Below are 22,100 nucleotides of genomic sequence, written 5' to 3'. Positions count from 1 at the left end.
TAAAGATAATAAACATTACAATGTGAATATATTTACATGATCATATAAATTTACGGATTCTTGCATGAAAAACAATACACATGATTTTTCCATAGAAATGTTTTACAGCCAGAACATGTTATACTTGTCTTGTTGTCACAAGTAGAAGGGCAATAGCTGCATCTTTTTCTTTTGATGCCGGAAGAGGCCATGGGGGTAGAAGCACACAGCTGCTCTCCAAAGAAACTGAAAGGTAACATGTCTGGGCTAGCATATGTGTACTGATAAGAGCAGAGAAGATAAGAACCCTTCTGAAAACAAGCAGATAAGCCAGGAAGACAGACTTACTTAGCAAAAGAAAATTATTTGCAAGACTTTACAGCTCAGCTTTACAAAAAAAAAACGTCTTAGACAGCGCGTTCTGAGCAGTCCGTTCTGCGCATAATATACACGTGTAGTGCACACCTAGTGATCTCTCCGGATGCACTCTACATTTTAGAATAGACTGCGCACCAAAAATAATCAATATAAAACCATTTTTATGGTGCGCAGATCTCAATGCATACCCCCGGTAGAGCTCGTGTACGACCCCATTGAAATAATTTAGGAAATAAATCAATTGATATACAATAGTAGATGCAATAAATAGACCCAACTGAGGTTATAACTCCTTTATTTCACTGAAAATATGGCCTCACAGCTGTAAAAAACGATGTCGGGTCACTATGACCCGAACACAACAAGTGTAACTTTTTGCGTGTAGCAAAAAGTAAACGAAAAAAAAAAAAAAATACTCATAGGTAGGTCCCCCCAAATGAGGAAAAGTCAAGGAGTCTCAAGTTTTATAGACTTACAGAAAAAAATCTACAGGGCCGCAAAAAGTCTGTTCGGGTCACTATGACCATGAGCAGCGCTCCCGGTTGTAAACTGTAAATTCCCCTAGATTTGGATTACTGCTTCGAACTTGCTGTTTGACGGACAGGTATAGGTATATTTTTGTTTTTTTATCTTATGACTTATTACATGAGAACGATGGCTTCGCTTGGAATGGCAGAAGAATAAAGATAGAAAAACTGTGTGTATTGTTTTATTTAATTAAAAGACTTTTTTCTTATTGTGTGTGTTTTATTAACCATTTAACAACTGTAGGATTAGTAATGGATAGGTGTCTTATTGACACCTCTCCATTACTAAGCCGGGCTTAATGTCACCTTACAATAGGAAGGTGACATTAACCCCTCATTACCCCATATGTCACCCCATATGCCACCACTACAGGGCAGTGGGAAGAATCGGGCAAAGCTCCAGAATTGGCGCATCTAATAGATGTGCCTTTTCTGGGCAGCTGCGGGCTGCTGTTTTTAGGCTGGGGGGCCATATCCATGGCCCTTTACCAGCCTGAGAATAGCAGCCTGCACCTGTGAGTTTTGCCAGGTTGGTTGTAAAATATAGGGGGCACCCCATGCCAGTTTTTCTTTCAACCCCTCTCCCCTTCTCCCCTCGCCGCCGAGCAGTGGAGGACGGATGACAGCTGACTTCAGCACCACACGCAGGGCGATAGCTCTTACTGTAGCGCTGCTTCCTCCGCAGCAGTCCCTGTGGTCCTGATGTGGCACACGGGTGGCACACGGCCTGCTGCACGTGTGCCACATCGATGTTTCACACAGACACGGATATACCATGTTTACCGGTACGGGAAATATCAGGACATGTGAAACCGGCCTAAGAGCTATTTCACCCTAAATAAAAATTTTTGTTAGTCTGTCTGAGGGCAAAATATGATAGCAGCCTTTTGTTCTCATGATTTGTACCCCTTTAGGCCTCAGCCTATTATGGTCTTCAGTGGCATGTCAAGAGCTACTACTTTTCCACAGCTGCTACTGTTTTGTATGCCAGTTTGCTTGACAATAAATTATCAAAGCTTTTTATGTTGGTTTTCTACAATGAAAAAAATTTGCACAAACCATTTTTTTTCTAAATAATTGTGACTTTTTGCAATTCTAGGCTTTTCTATTTTTTTTTCAAAGTAGACACAGTATTCTATGTTCTATGCAAATGAGTTTCTAGAAACTTGTTACAATAAGGAAGTGGCATATTAACATTTCAACACAGAAGTTTAATATCTTAAAATTTGCCAGATCTATCACACATTGTGCAACACTTTGATAATTTCCAAGTAACAGCAAAGCATCAACAACAAAACGTGACTTTAACCTCTTAACGACCTATGAAGAACATTTTCATCCCAGGTCTCTAAGGGTATGTGTCCACGTTCAGGATTGCATCAGGATTTGGTCAGGATTTTATGCAGGTAAAATCCTGACCAAATCTGCACCTGAGGTCACTGGCAGGTCACCTGTGTTGTCCTTGCGTTGTTTCTGCAATGTAAGGACATGCTGCGTTCTTAATAGACGCGCCGCATGTGCGTTTTCGCGGGTCTGCCGCATGCGTCTTTTAATGCATAGTGGAGACGGGATTTCATGAAATCCCCTCCACTATGCTGTAACATCTGGATGCTGCATTTTTGAGCCGCAGCGTTTCCTGAATGCCCTAAGGCATGGGTGTCAAACTGCAATCCTCAAGGGCTGCAAACAGGTCATGTTTTCAGGATTTCCTTGTACTGCAGAGGTGATAATTTAATCACCTACACACATAATGATTACAGCACCTTGTGCAAAGCTAAGGAAATCTTGAAAACACGCATGGTTTGCGGCCCTCGAGGAATGCAGTTTGACACCCCTGCCCTAAGGGTATATTTCCACGGTCAGGATTGCATCAAGATTTGCTCAGGATTTGACGCAGGTAAAATCTATACCAAATCTGCACCTGAGGTCACAGGCAGGTCACCTGTGTTTTTGATGAGTTTTTACATGCGTTTTTCATGCGGATTTGTGTGTGTTTTTGTAAGCTAAATAAAGATATACCAAAAAAAAAGAATTGTGATGTCTTTTCTTGTCTAACCTCTTCATTTACATACTCCATTGAGGAATAATGTTTACACACACAGACTGATAGATAGATATGGGATAGATAGATAGATAATAGATAGATCTATTGTATCTATCTATCGTATCTATATTGTATCTACTGTATCTATTGTATCTATCTATTATCTATCTATAAATATATCTATTGATAGATATATCTATCGATAGCTAGATAGATACAGTATATCGATAGATGATAGATAGATACGATAGATAGATAGATACGATAGATGATAGATAGATACGATAGATAGATAGATAGATAGATATGATAGATGATAGATAATAGATAAATACATAGATATGATAGATGATAGATAATAGATAGATAAATAGATAGATAATAGATAGATATGATAGATAGATGATAGATAATTATAGATAGATAAATAAATAGATAGATACGATAGATAGATAATAGATAGATAGATGATAGATAGATAGATAATACCAAGCCCGATGTTTAGTAATAAATATAATAAAATGGAACATAAAGAGTTAGGCCGGGATCACACATGCGAGAAACTCGGACGAGTCTCGCATCTTAATACCTGGCACTGACGACGGCACTCTGGAGCAGAGTGTGCTGTTGCATGTATTCCTATGCGGCCGCACGCTCCGCTCCTGAGTGCCGGCGGCAGTGCCGGGTATTAAGATGCGAGACTTACCCCGGCCTTAAAAGCAATATCTGCTTAATTTAAAAAAAAAAAAATAGAAAAATAAAATGGCGTGGGCTCCCGCACAATTTTCTGCACCAAAGAGGGAAAACCAGCGACTGGGGGACCGATGTTTGTAGCCTGGGAAGGGGTTAATACCCATGGATCTTCCCAGGCTATGAATATCAGTCCACAGCTGTATATTTAGCCTTTACTGACTATTAAAATAGGGGGACCCCCCCCACAAAAAAAATGACGTGGGGTCCGTCTGTAATTTATAGCCAGAAAGGCTACACAGACAGCTGGGGGCTGATATTCATAAAATAGAGAGGGGCCATGGATATTGGCCACCCCCTGGCTACAAATACCAGCTCCCAGCCGCCCCAGAAATGGCACATCTGTAAGATGCACCAATTCCGGCGCTTAACCTCTCTCTTTCCACTCCCGAGTGGCGGTGGAATATGGGTAATGAGGGGTTAATGTCACCTTTGTAAGGTGACATTAAGCTGGCTTAGTAATGGAGAGGCGTCAATCTACCATTACTAATTCTATACTTGGTAAAGGGTTAATAAAACACTCACATGCAGAATAAAGTATTTTATGAAATAAAACACCACAGAGTTTTGACCATATTGTTATTGTACTGGTAATCCAAGTGAAGCCCTCGTCTTCTAGATAAAAATAATAAACCAACAGTATACTCCCTGTGTCTGACACAGTCCTTAATAACGAGTGTCTCACGACGAGTCCAGCTCTGCTACATCTGGATGCCTGACATCCAGGCATAGCAGAGCTTGTAGATGACCACCGGAGATAACTCTCCAGCGATCACCTACACTGCAGCGTTCTCACAATTTGCTGATCAGCTGATCGTGAGAACCAGACTAGTGACCGGAGATAACTCTCCAGCGATCACCTACACTGCAGCGTTCTCACAATCGTGAGAACCAGACTAGTGACCGGAGATAACCCCCCGGTCATGTGCATGGCAGTTCTCACAATAAGATAAGTTATCGCGAGAACTGCAGTGGACGTGGACTTCCGGCGGTGGGACAGGTAAGCCTGCACGTAAATTAGGAGACATGCGTCGTAAGCTGCGTTTACGCACTTACTACGCATGTGACTAATCATTAGATGTGGTTTTACCGCATCTAATGATTATCTATGGGTAACTTACGGTGCGGCGACGGAGCATCGCCACATTGTAAGCAGACATGATGCGTTCTGAAAAGACGCGCCGCATGTCCGTTTACGCGGGTCTGCCGCCTGCCTGTTTTAACGCATAGTGGAGACGGGATTTCAGGATATCCTCTCCACTATGCTGTAACATCTGCACGCTGCGTGTTTGACGCTGCGGCTCTACGCAGCGTCAAACACTCAGCGTTTCCTGACCGTGGAAACATACCCTAAGAAAAGTACAAAATTTAAACAAACCTTTATAAAAACAAATATATAAAAGTTTAAATAAAAAAATAAAGACATTAAAAAAAATTGAAAAACAAGCATATTTGGTATCGTCATGGAAATGGAAATTACCATTTTTTGGTTGTTGCAAGAAATGCAGTAAAAAATCAAAATGTCATATGTACCCCAAGATAGCATAAATTCGAAATGTCAGTTCTGGGTACAAAAACAAGCCCTTATACAGCTTCATCATTGTAAAATAAAAAAGTTACTGGTCTCAGAAAATTGTAACACAAACACTTTTTTTTAAATTATATTATTTTTCACCACTAAAATAATAAAAAAAATTGCACATTTTTGTAGCCTTGTAATTTTACTGACCCGGAGAATCATGTTACCATGTCATTTATTATTAAATTAAAAACAAATGTTTGTAGAATTGTGGTTTGTTTTTGCAATGTTACTACATTTGGAATTTTTTCCCCATTTTAAAGTACATTGGTGATATGAATGGTGACATTCAAAATTATATCTCGTCTTGCAAAAATCAGGCAGTGTTGAATAAAAATAAAAAATGTATGGCTCTAGGAAAAAGAGGGAAAAAAACCTAAAGTGCAAAAATGAGAAATTCCCAGGTCCTCAAGTGCTTAAAAATTCAGCAAGAATTCTTTGAACGTTTTTGCTCTATTTGTGTAGGTAATTATTACATGTACAGTACTTATAAACCCCCCTATGAGGTAAGATGAAAAATTGAAATCCTTTTCTCTGGCTTGGTCCAGTTATCCTCTGTGAGAGAGAGACATGAAAAATATTTCTGAAATAGAACCACCGCCATGAAATCTTATCACACACTGAAAGATTGAAAATCACTCGTTTTCCGATCAGCGGGGCACTTTACCCTCTGCAGGATATTAAGATGTTCTTAAGATATTAAGAAGTGAGATCTGCACAGTTAGTGTTCTTAGAAGTAAATGGCAATTGTGATGAAAAGGAAACAATAATCGTCCTTTCAACCGACCAGTTACATAAACTACGTACTCCTGATGTGGTTCAGGTGTCACGAATCAAGTGGCAGGATCCCCTTAAAGGGAACCTGTCACCCCCAAAATCGATGGTGAGGTAAGCTCACCGTCATCAGGGGCTTATCTACAGCATTCTGTAATGCTGTAGATAAGCCGCCGATGTATCCTGAAAGAGGAGAAAAAGAGGTTAGATTATACTCACCTAGGGGCGGTCCCGCTGTGGTCTGGTCAAATGGGTATCTTAGGTCCGCTCCGGCGCCTCCCATCTTCATTCCATGACGTCCTCTTCTGGTCTGCATGCCGCAGCTCCAGCCGGAAAGGTCAGATAGGATTTCTTGTAGACATGGTAACATAAGTTTGGATGTACATGGTTGTCCTGAGAGCATTAATGATGTGAGGCACTAATGTTGGATAATAGGACCTCAGTTGCCACCATCCTTCCAAACTATTCCTAAAGGGTTTAGGAAGTCCAGCTAGCTTTTACTTAGAATTCTTTCTTCAGATTGTTGACCAATAGTAGCAGGGACAACTTTAGGTAATTCTGTAGAGTAGGGGTGGGTAATTAATTTTCTAAGGGGCCACGTGGAGACCGTGACTGTTATGGAGTCCAAATCCAAGAAGTCAAACCACTACTCAATCCCTTCTTATAAAATAACTGCTTTACCTCCAGTGTCGATGCCGTTCCAGTGGTGTCGTCACTGGCTCTCCCAAGGCTTGTCTGAGATTTCTATGTCACACGAGCCCTGCAGCCAATTAGCAGCTGCTTCACTGCCCCCTCTTTTTGGACAAATCAGACATCAAGAGGAAGTGAGAGCCCCACGAGAGCTATTGCTGACTCTGCTGGAACGGCGCCTGCATCGGGGTGATTATAGCTGTTATTCTTTTTAGGGGTGAACATAGTGATTGAGAAGGGGTTGTCCAAGTAGATTCCAACACACAGTATTATGTCCCCACAGCCCCCCACACAGTATGATGCCCCACAGTTTCTGATAGCACCTGATGCTCTCGACTGTTCTGTGCAGCATGTTGACTGAGGTGTTGCACAGCAGACACGATCTGGTGATGTCACCGCTCCTGCTGCACCGAGACTCAGATGCTAAGATGTAACCGGCAGCATGGTGCAGGTACGACACTGTTTCCAGCCCTTTGGTTGTCCAAGTCTACATGCCAGACAAGCACAGCCATCTATTGTGAAGGATTATAGGCAAGCCTGATCAGAAAACTCATAGTAATCCATGTATTAAGTATTATCCATTGTGGGTATGACTAAATGTCACTGCTCTTTTTCAGCATGGACCATGAAGCCGCCCAGCTGGAGAATCAACATGTGCACAGTGTGTATGAGAGCACAGCCCCATACTTCAATGAGGTGCAGAGTAAAGCATGGCCAAAGGTCCGACAGTTTCTGCTGGAGCAAAAGCCAGGCAGTCTCGTTGTTGATATAGGTAAGCATTTCTTATTTTAATGTTATATAAAATAATTGATGCCACCTATTTATTGTAACACATCTAATTTAAGGAATTTTATATCTTCTTTTCCAAATTCAGTCATTTTATTCCTACTATTTAATTTATCTTAGACTTTTTAATTATCATGCTTAAACATAAAATGTGCAAAATCAATAAGAGTTACAGAACAGCTCGTTGCAGAATTTTATTTGTCTCTGCACATCCAAAATTACAATAAATGCTGGAAGGAGAAGACTCGGGATCCACTTGCTCCTGCTGTCTTACAGAGACCTCTGCACAGGTCATAGAGCATGTCAGCAACACACTTCAACGTTAGTCATGCCTGCTGTAAAGTAAAATACTGTTACTCTGGTACTCGTGTAATCTTGCAAACAAAGTAAAATATTTAAAAAAAATGGTCTGTAGCTTTTGGACTAAAAGACCCTCTGGCCTAATTGATTGTGCAAAGTGTTTATACAGTGCTGTGCCCCATTATTGAGAAGATTATTGAGAGAAATGTGTAGCTGCAAGGTTCTCTCCCTACCCAACACTGATCTGTCTGATCGGGGAAGGGCAGGGGAGGGAACATATGTTTGTGTATGTACAGAGCTGTGTGTATCAACTGTGCATGTAGCAGAGCTGTGTGTATATGTATGGTAGGTGCAGCAGTGCAGTTTTTGTGTATATACAGTGGGTGAAATAAGTATTGAGCACATCAGCAATTTTTAAATATAAATCTTAAAAATATATTTCTAAAGCAGACCCCTACCGATCTAATATTGATGACCTATCCCATAAATAGGTCAATAGTATCTTAATCCTGGACAACTGCTCTAAGTAGGAATAGCCCTGCATGCACGAAATTCGGCACTACCTTCAGTGGTGTCCTTTGGAGGCTGGTGGTATGCACTGTAGGAAAAGTCCTGAAATATATCAGCCTGTTCTTTTTCAGCAGAAACCACTGAGTAAATGTGATCAGAGCTAAAAAGTGATGTAGTTAACATTGGCAAAATGTATTTTGTCCTGTAAATACATTATTCACTTATTTTGACACTTTTGGAAAGAGACGTAATTGTAAGTCAGCCATTAAGTTATATGGCAGAGAGAAACATATTCAACTTACTTAATAAATTGTGCCATGTTTTCCACGTCATGTATATGGCATTTTTAAATATTTTGCACTATTTTCTCCCACGCAGAAATTCATACATGCTGTATAGCTTTTCTGCTGAATACTAATTGACCTCTTGTGTGATAATAATTCTTCGCAAATGTTGTGTATATTTCTTCAGAAACCTTGTCAGGCAACTTTCTGGTTGCAGCCACCTGAGCACTGAGTAATAACAGCCTTCCCGAACAATGACAGAAATAGACAATAGGTAAAAATAGGCTGCGACGTGTGACAGCGCTGAGCCGACGCTTTAGTGAGCACGATTTACGCTGCATGAAGAATGGGCGATCGCTTCTTACACAACGCTGAGCGGAAGGAGAATTCAGAGGTGCAGAAACGAGGATCCTGCTAGTGAATACACAGAGATTTGTAGTCTGGAAGTTTTATCTGTTCTGCACTTCAGACTTATTATTTATTGACTTTAAGCACTTTATGTTTTGAGAAATTGTAACTTTAATATCCATAGCCTTGTGTGATAGTGTATCATAAAATCTGTGCGATTTATGGGGATTTCAAATATAATTTTTCCAGGAGTTTTTATGTATAATCCCTTTTAAAAGTGTTTTTTTCATCATAAATAACATGACTCCTTAAATAGCGCCACTCCTGTCTGTGGGTTATATCTGATATTACAGCCCCGTTCCGTTAAACTGAATGGGATTCAGTTGTACTACCACAAAAACTGTAGGGAGGAGCGGTGCTGTTTTTTGGAAAAAAGCAACAATGTTTTTCCGATTTTCCAAGCCTAGGAACAGTGCATTCAGCAGTGCTTTGATGGCTTCTGACCTGAATTCTTAAAAAACAACGTAGGACAGAGCCATTCATGACAGTGAGACAAACAGACGTCATATAGATTCCGTGTCTGCTCTTTTGCAGCATACAACAGCACAAACGCATAGATGTAGCATGTTATACAGTGCCTTGCGAAAGTATTCGGCTTAATGGAACTTTTCAACCTTTTCCCATTATTATTATTTATTTATATAGCACCATTGATTCCATGGTGCTGTACATGAAAATGGGTTACATACAAGTTACAGATATCACTTACAGTAAACAAACTAACAATGACAGACTGATACAGAGGGGCGAGGACCCTGTCCTTGTGTGCTTACTTTCTACAGGATTATGGGGAAGGAGACAATAGGTTGAGGGTTGCAGGAGCTCCGGTGGTGGTGAGGCAGTATCTTCGGTAGTGATGAGGAGGCAGCGGGGTCAGTGCAGGCTGTAGGCTTTCCTGATGAGATGGGTTTTCAGGTTCCGTCTGAAGGATCCGAATGTGATTGATAGTCGGACGTGTTGGGGCAAAGAATTCCAGAGTATGGGGGATATTCTGGAGAAGTCTTGGAGGCGGTTGGATGAGGAGCGAATAAGTGTGGAGGAGAGAAGGAGGTCTTGGGAGGACCGGAGATTACGTGAGGGAAGATATCGGGAGATTAGTTCAGAGATATATGGATGAGACAGGTTATGGATGGCTTTGTAGGTCAGTATTAGTAATCTGAACTGGATACACATATCATGCTTCAAACATAAAGATACCAAATGTAAATTTTTGGTAAAGAATCAACAACAAGTGGAACACATTTGTGAAGTTGAATGAAATTTATTGGTTATTTTAAATTTTTTGGGAAATTCAAAAACTGAACAGTGGGGCGTGCAATATTATTCGGCCCCTTTACTTTCAGTGCAGCCATCTCACTCCAGAAGTTCATTGTGGATCTCTGAATGATCCAATGTTGTCCTAAATGCCTAATGATGATAAATATAATCACCTGTGTGTAATCAAGTCTCTGTATAAATGCACCTGCTCTGTGATAATCTCAGGGTTCTGTTTGAAGCACAGAGAGCATCATGAAGACCAAGGAACACAACAGGCAGGTCTGTGATACCGTTGTGGAGAAGTTTAAAGCCAGATTTGGATACAAAATGAATTCCAAAACTTTAAATCCCAAGGAGCACGGTGCAAGCGATCACATGGAAATGGATCATACCACTGCAAATCTACCAAGACCCGGCCATCCCTCTAAACTTTCATCTCAAACAAGGAGAAGACTGATCAGAGTTGCAGCCAAGAGGCCCATCATCAGTCTGGATGAACTACAGAGATCTACAGCTGAGGTGGGACAGTCTGTCCATAGGACAACAATCAGTCGTACACTGCACAAATCTCGCCTTTATGGAAGAGTGGCAAGAAGAAAGCCATTTCTCAAAGATATACATAAAAAGTGTTGTTTAAAGTTTGCAACAAGTCACCTGGGAGACACACCAAACATGTGGAAGAAGGTGCTCTGGTCAGATGAAACCAAAATCGAACTGTCTGACAACAATGCCAAACGATATGTTTGGGGTAAAGGCAACACCGCTCATCACCCTGAACACACCATCCCCACTGTCAGACATCCTGGTGGCAGCATCATGGTTTGGGCCTGCTTTTCTTCAGCAGGGACAGCGAAGATGGTTAAAATTGATGGGAAGATGGATGGAGCCAAATACAGGACCATTCTTGAAGAAAACCTGTTTGAGTCTGCAAAAGATCTGAGACTGGGACGGAGATTTGTCTTCCAACAAGACAATGATCCCAGACATAAAGCAAAATCTACAATGGAATGGTTCACAAATAAACGTATCCAGGTGTTAGAATGGCCAAGTCAAAGTCCAGACCTCAATCCAATCGAGAATCTGTGGAAAGAGCTGAAAACTGCTGTTCACAAACGATATCCATCAAACCTCACTGAGCTCGAGCTGTTTGCCAAAGAAGAATGGGCAAGAATTTCAGTCTATCAATGTACAAAACTGATAGAGACAGACCACAAGCGACTTGCAGCTGTAATCTCAGCAAAAGGTGGCGCAACAAAGTATTAAAGGGAACCTGTCACCTGAATTTGGCTGGACCGGTTTTCGGTCATATGGGCGAAGTTTTCGGGTGTTTGATTCACCCTTTCCTTACCCGCTGGCTGCATGCTGGCCGCAATATTGGATTGAAGTTCATTCTATGTCCTCCGTAGTACACGCCTGCACAAGGCAATGTGATGGCAGTCAGTGGTCACGCACCAGAAAAGCACACAAACACTCCTCACCGGAGGTGCCGGTATTCTAGGGGCTTATTTCAGCCGGGTTCCTGAATACATACATTCAAAAATCCTTGCCGGAGGTGCCGGTATTCTAGGGGCTTATTTCAGCCGGGTCCCTGAATACATACATACAGGCGCGACCACAAATAACAAGCTCATGACATGAGGTGATACTAGCGCATGGCCGTGCGGCCATGCAAACCTTTTATAGCTGCAGCAGCTTCAGAACCTTCCTAGGGAACCAATGGAAGTTGCTGCAATACCAGAGCAACTTCATGACCTTCCTAGAGGACAAATGGGAGGTGCAGCAGTACTTGAGCATGTGACCCCTGACCTCCAATGAGAGGTCTTACCCTGGGCATGCTCAGTGTGTGCAAAGCAGGACTTAGTCCCAGAAAAGCCTGCTCGCCGCTGACCAGTGCAGGCTACAACAGCAGAGCCTGGAAAGGCAGCAGTAAGCCTTTGCACAGTATCACACTGAGTGAGACGCTGGGACTGACGTCTCCGCTGAGCAGGCTCCACTGCGGCTGATGTAGAATGGGAGACTGCAGCAGACGTGGATCGAGATTCCCCCTGTGCAGCAGCGGGAACTCGACTCCTAACACCCCACTTTTCAGTTTTTGAATTTCCACAAAAATTTTAAATATCCAATAAATTTCGTTCAACTTCACAATTGTGTTCCACTTGTTGATTCTTCACCAAAAATTTACATTTGGCATCTTTATGTTTGAAGCAAGATATGTGGGAAAACGTTGAAAAGTTCTAGGGAGCCAAATATTTTCGCAAGGCACTGTATATACAGCCATGGCCAAAAGTGTTAGCACCCTTGAAATTGTTCTAGAAATGTATTTCTCCCAGAAAATTATTGCAGTTACACACATTTTGTTAAACACATGTTTATTTCCTTTTTGTGCATTGGAACAACACAAATAAAACTGAGAAAAAAAAGGGACATTGGACATAATTTCATATATATACAGTACAGACCAAAAGTTTGGACACACCTTCTCATTTAAAGATTTTTCTGTATTTTCATGACTATGAAAATTGTACATTCACACTGAAGGCATCAAAACTATGAATTACCACATGTGGAATTATATACTTAACAAAAAAGTGTGAAACAACTGAAAATATGTCTTATATTCTAGGTTCCTCAAAGTAGCCACCTCTTGCTTTGATGACTGCTTTGCACACTCTTGGCATTCTCTTGATGAGCTTCAAGAAGTAGTTACCGGAAATGGTCTTCCAACAATCTTGAAGGAGTTCCCAGAGATGCTTAGCACTTGTTGGCCCTTTTGCCTTCACTCTGCGGTCCAGCTCACCCCAAACCATCTTGATTGGGTTCAGGTCTGGTGACTGTGGAGGCGAGGTCATCTGGCGTAGCACCCAATCACTCTCCTTCTTGGTTAAATAGCCCTTATACAGCCTGGAGGTGTGTTTGGGGTCATTGTCCTGTTGAAAAATAAATGATGGTCCAACTAAACGCAAACCGGATGGAATAGCATGTCGCTGCAAGATGCTGTGGTAGCAATGCTGGTCCAGTATGCCTTCAATTTTGAATAAATCCTCAACAGTGTAACCAGCTAAGCACCCCCACACCATCACACCTCCTCCTCCATGCTTCACGGTGGGAACCAGGCATGTAGAGTCCATCCGTTCACCTTTTCTGCGTCGCTCAAAGACATGGTGGTTGGAACCAAAGATCTCAAATGTGGACTCATCAGACCAAAGCACAGATTTCCACTGGTCTAATGTCCATTCCTTGTGTTCTTTAGCCCAAACAAGTCTCTTCTGCTTATTGCCTGTCCTTAGCAGTGGTTTCCTAGCAGCTATTTTACCATGAAGGCCTGCTGCACAAAGTCTCCTCTTAACAGTTATTGTAGAGATGTGTCTGCTGCTAGAACTCTGTGTGGCATTGACCTGGTCTCTAATCTGAGCTGCTGTTAACCTGCGATTTCTGAGGCTGGTGACTCGGATAAACTTATCCTCAGAAGCAGAGGTGACTCTTGGTCTTCCTTTCCTGGGGCGGTCCTCATGTGAGCCAGTTTCTTTGTAGTGCTTGATGGTTTTTGCAACTGCTCTTGGGGACACTTTCATAGTTTTCCCAATTTTTTTGACTGTTTGACCTTCATTTCTTAAAGTAATGATGGCCACTCATTTTTCTTTACTTAGCTGCTTTTTTCTTGCCATAATACAAATTCTTACAGTCTATTCAGTAGGACTATCAGCTGTGTATCCACCAGACTTCTGCACAACACAACTGATGGTCCAAACCCCTTTTATAAGGCAAGAAATCCCACTTATTAAACCTGACAGGGCACACCTGTGAAGTGAAAACCATTACCGGTGACTACCTCTTGCAGCTCATCAAAAGAATGCCAAGAGTGTGCAAAGCACTCATCAAAGCAAAAGGTGGCTACTTTGAAGAGCCTAGAATATAAGACATATTTTCAGTTGTTTCACACCTTTTTGTTAGGTATATAATTCCACATGTGTTAATTCATAATTTTGATGACTTCAGTGTGAGTTTACAATTTTCATAGTCATGAAAATACAGAAAAATCTTTAAATGAGAAGGTGTGTCCAAACTTTTGGTCTGTACTTGTACAGTGTCAGAAAGCTTAGTCTGAGTTGTAGGTCATGGGTCCTCCAACAGGATAAAGACTCAAAACACACAGCTAAAAATATCCAAGATTGGCTAAAAGCGAAGCATTACACTATTCTGAAGTGGCTTCTATGAGCCCTCTTCTAAATCCTACTGAACATTTGTGGAAGGAACTGAAATCTGCCGTCTGGAGTAAGCTCCTTCACACCTGAGAGCAGTTTTTTCACTATGAGTGGGCCAAAATACCTGTTTATAGGTACAAATGTTTTATTGAGAGTTACAGAAATTGTGTGATTGCAGGTATTACCTCAAAAGGTTGTGCAATCAAATTTTGTTAATGGTACTATCATTTTTGTCCAGACCATTTTCAATTATTTTCTTTTTAATTTTTATGTTTAGCCACAATTCAAAACCAATCAGTTCAATGATTTTCATTAGTTGATATGCAGTATATTTAAACTGAAATGTACTTTTGTCAGTTTCAAGTTATTTAAGTGACCATTGTGGTTTTATCCTTCTTTAACACAAAGTTACCAACAATTTTGTCCTTGTGTATATACATATAGATACATATTCATATGTATATAAAAGAAATCTGATTGTTTTCCAACATTTTATATTAGAATCTCTGAATGGATAGTCTACAAAAACATGCAGACCTCCTAACCAATATTATGGAGACCATCTAACTGCAATAAAATCAACTCTGACCCATAGAGGCATGGTTTAGAAGTATCTCTCAAGGTTTTTGGTGATATCCAACTTAAAAACATTTAAAGGGTCTGTCCAATTTTGGGGACTTTTTTTACGTAAATGCATGTACCTAGTGATAGAAATCATTTTTGCTATTTTTTTGTGAGCTTCCAATTCTTTATTCTGTTTCCGCTTTTTTGTAAGTATCTATATATATAAGAGGCATCGTGATTACTCGCTAATCCCGCCCCCTGCACAGTAGCTCTGCCCCCACCACATCACCACACATAATCCCGCCCCCCACCCTATTACCACACATAATCCCGTCCACACACATTATCACACGAGGCTCCATCCTCACACATTACCACACGAGGCTCTGTCCCCACACATTACCACAAGAGGCTCCGTCCCCACAAATTACCTCACGAGGCTCCGTCCCCACACATTACCACACAAAGCTCCGTCCCCACACATTACCACACAAAGCTCCGTCCCCACACATTACCACACGAGGCTCCATCCCCACACATTACCACACAAAGCTCCGTCCCCACACATTACCACACGAGGCTCCGTCCCCACACATTACCACATGAGGCTCCGTCCACACACATTACCACACGATGCTCCGTCCTCACACATTACCACACGATGATCCGTCCCCGCACATTACCACACGAGGCTCCGTCCACACACATTACCACACGAGGCTCCGTCCACACACATTACCACACAAGGCTCTGTCCCCACACATTACCACACAAGGCTCTGTCCCCACACATTACCACACAAGGCTCCGTCCCCACACATTACCACACGAGGCTCCGCCTCCCCACTTTACCACACGCAGCAATTCAACCACTTCAGCCAAGTTAAACGTACATTTAATTGCATAATCACCAGCAGCGTTAATTAGATATCAATGAGCGTGCCGAGCGTTAGCTGGCTGGAAACAGCTAGTATTTTATATGTGCTCACCTTTTTTGGGGGGGTGGAGTTTAGTAATTCTGGATGTTTAATCGTAATTCATGAATTACATCTAGTGTATTTTTGAGTACGCTAAAATTTAGGCGCATTTTTTTAAACTTTTTTTTAAGCCAACATGCCACTTTTGGCAACAAAGGTCGCAAAAACAGCTCAAGACCGGAAGACAGGAAGAAAGGCTTTTTTTTTTAACTTTGCGCTAAAATGAATCACATGCGTCATTTGGATGCATTTGGCAACAAAAACAGCAATTAATACCAAAAGACAAAAAGGAGTGACTTTACAGAACCCGCACATGAGCAATAGGGACCTATATCCTATCATAGCATTATAATTGTGCTATGGTAGGTATCTATTCTGTGGGTTTGGAAAAGAACACCCAGCCTTTGCTCTCTTGGACTATCAGCCGGTCTTGGGTAGCAATAAGTCTAGAGTTATTCTTCCTTGGACTTTTTTTGAGTCAAAATGGAGACTAAAATGAAAAGTCTGCAGTCACTGTGTGGGACTGGACACTTTTGAATCTTCCCAGCACTGCTAGAATTCACTTTTCTCTGCCCCGGGAACAGTGGTCTGGTATGCATACCCCGGGGCAGAATCTGTCTACTGGGCATGACCTCAATCCATAGAACTGTATTGAGCTAGGCCACACCCACTAGACGGATTCTGCCTGGGAGTATGCATATCGCATACCTGACCGCTGTTCCCAATGCAGAGAATAGCGAATCCTCGCTGTGTGCCGAGATTCAAAAGTCTGCAGTCACACAGAGTGACTTCAGACATTTCATTTTAGACCGAACAATTCCATTAACTGACTTTGAAAAGTCAAAATGTTTTTAAAGTCTTAGGGAGGGATGTAGCACTCTTGAAATTGTTAAGCTATTGTGGCGTGATCACAGAACTTTCAAAAGTTTTGTTGTAAATAATCAACAGTTTTGCAAAGAACATGTTGAGAAAATATGACGCACATTAACTGCCAAAGATTTGGGAAGAATGAAATGTGAAGCCACAAGGAAGCCATTATCCTCCAGTGCTGTCATATTCCGGAACTACAACCTTCCTGCAGTTCCCAGAAGTACAAGGTGTTCAGAGCTCAGAGTCATGGCCGAATGAAACCAGACCACCACTGAGCAAGGCACAGAAGGAGAAATGTCAAGACTGGTCCAAGGAATATCTTAATATGGATTGTTCAAAGGTTTTATGGACTGATGAGAGGAGTCTATTGACTATACGGATGAGTCCAGGGATTGATCAGTGACGAGCACAGTCCTTTACTTCGACTCAGATGCCATTGAGGTAGATTTGGGGTTCTGCTATGGGCTGGGATTATTGAAGATGAGCTAGTTGGACCTTTTCAGGTTGAAGATAGAGTCAAAATCAATTGCCGAAACTATTGCCAGTTTTTAGAAGAACCTTTCTTCAAGCAGTGGTAAAGTCTGCATATTGCAAGAAAACCATGATTTTTATTCAGGGCAATGCTCCATCGCAGCAACAAAGTCTCCACAGTGGAGGCCTTAAAGATGAAAGAATAATAACATGGCCCCTTCCTCACCTGACCTAAACCCTATTGAGGACACGTGTGCCCTTCTTACGTAAATAGGAGATTTACAGTTCAGAAAAACAGTCACCTCTCTGATTAGTGTCTGGGAGACTGTGATGCCCCTGCCCAAAATGTTGATTGTCAACAGATTAAGAAACAGAAAGACTCCATGGTTGGAAGGATTATGGTTGTTATTGAAAAGGATGGTGGCTGTATTGGTCACTGATATTTTTGGTTGGTAATGTAAAAAATGTATTTTTGTACATTTTGAGTTGTTTGGTTATTATTTTCACTTTAACCCCTTTACAACATTGGGCGTAATAGTATGCCGATGCCGGACTCCCCCTGTTTGGTGTGAGCTCCGGCGCTGAGTTTGCACCTTTCCAGGCACATGACAGCTGATTTATGAAACAGCCGCGGGTGGAATTGCTGTTAACTAGTTAAATGCCACTGTCAATTTCTAATAGCGGTATTTAACTCTCTCTTACCTGAAGCGTGTCGTAAATCCCGCCCATCGGTGACCCTGTCACATGATCATGGGTCACCGATGGTCAGCATGACAACCAGAGGTCTGAAGCAGACCTCTATGGTTGTTATTCCTGGATTGCTATGAGCGCCGCCCCATGGTCGGCGCTCTTAGCAAGTGAGCATTTCTACTACACACAGGTGATCTGATTATCGCCTGTATGTAGTAGAGCCGATCAGACAACTGCAGCTTTTAGTCTCCCATGGAGACTATTGATGAATGCAAAAAGTAAAAAAAAAAAGTTATTAAAAATATTGCAAAAATTTAAAAAAATATAAAAGTTCAAATCACCCCCTTTCGCCCAATTCAAAATAAAACAATAAAAAATCAAATATACTTGATCGATAAACGGTGTAACGAGAAAAAAAAGTTAAAAACGTCAGAATTACGTTTTTTTGGTCTCTGCTACATTGTAATAAAATACAATAATAGGCGATGAAAAGATGGTATCCATGTCAAAATGGTGTACAAAAAATAAGCCCTCACCCAACCCGAGATCACGAAAAATGGAGACGCTACAGGTCTTTTTTTTTTTTTTTTTTTAACAATATTTTGGATTTTTTTTCACCACTTAAATAAAAAAAGAACCTAGACATTTTTCGTGTCTATGAACTCATAGTGACCTGGAGAATCATAATGGCAGGTCAGTTTTAGCATTTAGTGAACACGGCAAAAAGAAAAAACAAAAAGAACTGTGGAATTGCACTTTATTTGCAATTTCACCACACTTGGAATTTTTTTCAAGTTTTTCAGTACACTCCTTGCTAAAATCAATGGTGTCTTTCAAAAGTACAATTCATCCTGCAAAAAACAAGCTCTCACATGGCCATATTGATCGAAAAATAAAAAAGTTATGGCTCTGGGAAGAAGGGGAGCAGAAAACGCCAAAACGACAATACCTCTTGTCGGGAAGGGTTTAACTGATGAAAATAAACAACTGAGATGGGAAAATTGACATTTTTTATTTACCGTATATACTCGAGTATAAGCCGAGATTTTCAGCCCATGGTCAGCGGCAGGGACGGCGGGTGAGGGGGAGAGAGGACTTTCGCATACTCACCTGCTCCTGGCGCTATCCCTGCCTGTCCCATGGTCTTCGGGTGCCACAGCTCTTCCTCTGTTCAGTGGTCACGTGGTACCGCTCATTAAAGTAATGAATATAGACTCCACTTCCATAGGGGTGGAGCCGCATATTCATTCCTGTAATGAGCGGTACCAGTGACAGCTGACAGAGGAAGAAGCTGCAGTGCCCGGAGACCATCTCTCCGGGAGAAGGAGCCAGGGACTGCGCCGGAGCAGGTGAGTATTTCATATTTACCTGTCCGCGTTCCACCCGCCGGGCGCCGCTCCGTCTTCCCGTCCTCTTGCTGTGATTGTTCAGGTCAGAGGGCACGATGACGTATTAGTGTATGCGCCGCCCTCTGCCTGAACAGTCAGTGCGGAGAGACGGGATGAGAGGTGAGAATGTCATTTTTTTTATTATTGCAGCAGCAGCATTATATGTGGCACATTGTTATATGGAGCATCTATGGGGCAATAATGAACTGTATGGAGCATTATATGTGGCACAGCTTTATATGGAGCATCTATGGGGCAATAATGAACGGTATGGAGCATTATATGTGGCACAGTTTTATATGGAGCATCTATGGGGCAATAATGAATGGTATGGAGCATTATATGTGGCAACAGTTTTATATGGAGCATCTATGGGGCAATAATGAACGGTATGGAACATTATATGTGGCACAGTTTTATATGGAGCATCTATGGGGCCATAATGAACTGTATGGAGCATTATATGGGGCATCTATGGGGCCATAAAGAACTGCATGGAGCATTATATGGGGCATCTATGGGGCCATAATGAACTGCATGGAGCATTATATGGGGCATCTATGGGGCCATAATGAAGTGCATGGAGCATTATATGGGGCATCTATGGGTCCATAAAGAACTGCATGGAGCATTATATGGGGCATCTATGGGGCCATAATGAACTGCATGGAGCATTATATGGGGCATCTATGGGGCCATAAAGAACTGCGTGGAGCATTATATGAGGCATCTATGGGGCCATAAAGAACTGTATGGAGCATTATATGGGGCATATATGGGGCCATAATAAACTGCATGGAGCATTATATGGGGCATATTTTAATATGGAGCCTCTTATGGGGCCATCATAAACTTTATGGAGCATTATATGGGGCTCCTGATTCAATATGGATATTCAAAAACAACCTACTGATGTCTCAATTAATTTTACTTTTATTGGTATTTGCCATTTACCGGTAGCTGCTGCATTTTCCACCCTAGGCTTATACTCGAGTTTTCCCAGTTTTTTGTTACATAGTAACATAGTAACATAGTTAGTAAGGCCGAAAAAAGACATTTGTCCATCCAGTTCAGCCTATATTCCATCATAATAAATCCCCAGATCTACGTCCTTCTACAGAACCTAATAATTGTATGATACAATATTGTTCTGCTCCAGGAAGACATCCAGGCCTCTCTTGAACCCCTCGACTGAGTTCGCCATCACCACCTCCTCAGGCAAGCAATTCCAGATTCTCACTGCCCTAACAGTAAAGAATCCTCTTCTATGTTGGTGGAAAAACCTTCTCTCCTCCAGACGCAAAGAATGCCCCCTTGTGCCCGTCACCTTCCTTGGTATAAACAGATCCTCAGCGAGATATTTGTATTGTCCCCTTATATACTTATACATGGTTATTAGATCGCCCCTCAGTCGTCTTTTTTCTAGACTAAATAATCCTAATTTCGCTAATCTATCTGGGTATTGTAGTTCTCCCATCCCCTTTATTAATTTTGTTGCCCTCCTTTGTACTCTCTCTAGTTCCATTATATCCTTCCTGAGCACCGGTGCCCAAAACTGGACACAGTACTCCATGTGCGGTCTAACTAGGGATTTGTACAGAGGCAGTATAATGCTCTCATCATGTGTATCCAGACCTCTTTTAATGCACCCCATGATCCTGTTTGCCTTGGCAGCTGCTGCCTGGCACTGGCTGCTCCAGGTAAGTTTATCATTAACTAGGATCCCCAAGTCCTTCTCCCTGTCAGATTTACCCAGTGGTTTCCCGTTCAGTGTGTAATGGTGATATTGATTCCCTCTTCCCATGTGTATAACCTTACATTTATCATTGTTAAACCTCATCTGCCACCTTTCAGCCCAAGTTTCCAACTTATCCAGATCCATCTGTAGCAGAATACTATCTTCTCTTGTATTAACTGCTTTACATAGTTTTGTATCATCTGCAAATATCGATATTTTACTGTGTAAACCTTCTACCAGATCATTAATGAATATGTTGAAGAGAACAGGTCCCAATACTGACCCCTGCGGTACCCCACTGGTCACAGCGACCCAGTTAGAGACTATACCATTTATAACCACCCTCTGCTTTCTATCACTAAGCCAGTTACTAACCCATTTACACACATTTTCCCCCAGACCAAGCATTCTCATTTTGTGTACCAACCTCTTGTGCGGCACGGTATCAAACGCTTTGGAAAAATCGAGATATACCACGTCCAATGACTCACCGTGGTCCAGTCTATAGCTTACCTCTTCATAAAAACTGATTAGATTGGTTTGACAGGAGCGATTTCTCATAAACCCATGCTGATATGGAGTTAAACAGTTATTCTCATTGAGATAATCCAGAATAACATCCCTCAGAAACCCTTCAAATATTTTACCAACAATAGAGGTTAGACTTACTGGCCTATAATTTCCAGGTTCACTTTTAGAGCCCTTTTTGAATATTGGCACCACATTTGCTATGCGCCAGTCCTGCGGAACAGACCCTGTCGCTATAGAGTCCCTAAAAATAAGAAATAATGGTTTATCTATTACATTACTTAGTTCTCTTAGTACTCGTGGGTGTATGCCATCCGGACCCGGAGATTTATCTATTTTAATCTTATTTAGCCGGTTTCGCACCTCTTCTTGGGTTAGATTGGTGACCCTTAATATAGGGTTTTCAT

At 41.7% G+C, this 22,100-nt stretch overlaps 1 protein-coding gene across 1 annotated transcript in view; it reads left to right on the top strand.

Annotated features, from left to right (window-relative positions):
- Window positions 1–22,100, top strand: part of TRMT9B (tRNA methyltransferase 9B (putative)) — a 94,690-nt gene that overhangs the window by 48,252 nt on the left and 24,338 nt on the right. The window contains exon 2 of the mRNA XM_069744435.1: window positions 7,339–7,493. Within this exon, the coding sequence (XP_069600536.1) occupies window positions 7,340–7,493 (154 nt within the window). The 5' untranslated portion in view covers window position 7,339. The remainder of the gene's footprint in view (window positions 1–7,338; window positions 7,494–22,100) is intronic.

This window comes from Ranitomeya imitator, chromosome 1 (assembly GCF_032444005.1).
Source record: "Ranitomeya imitator isolate aRanImi1 chromosome 1, aRanImi1.pri, whole genome shotgun sequence".
Taxonomy (NCBI): Eukaryota; Metazoa; Chordata; class Amphibia; order Anura; family Dendrobatidae; genus Ranitomeya; species Ranitomeya imitator.
The sequence above is the reverse complement of the archived record's forward strand: the minus strand, read 5'-3'. Positions and strand labels throughout refer to the sequence as shown.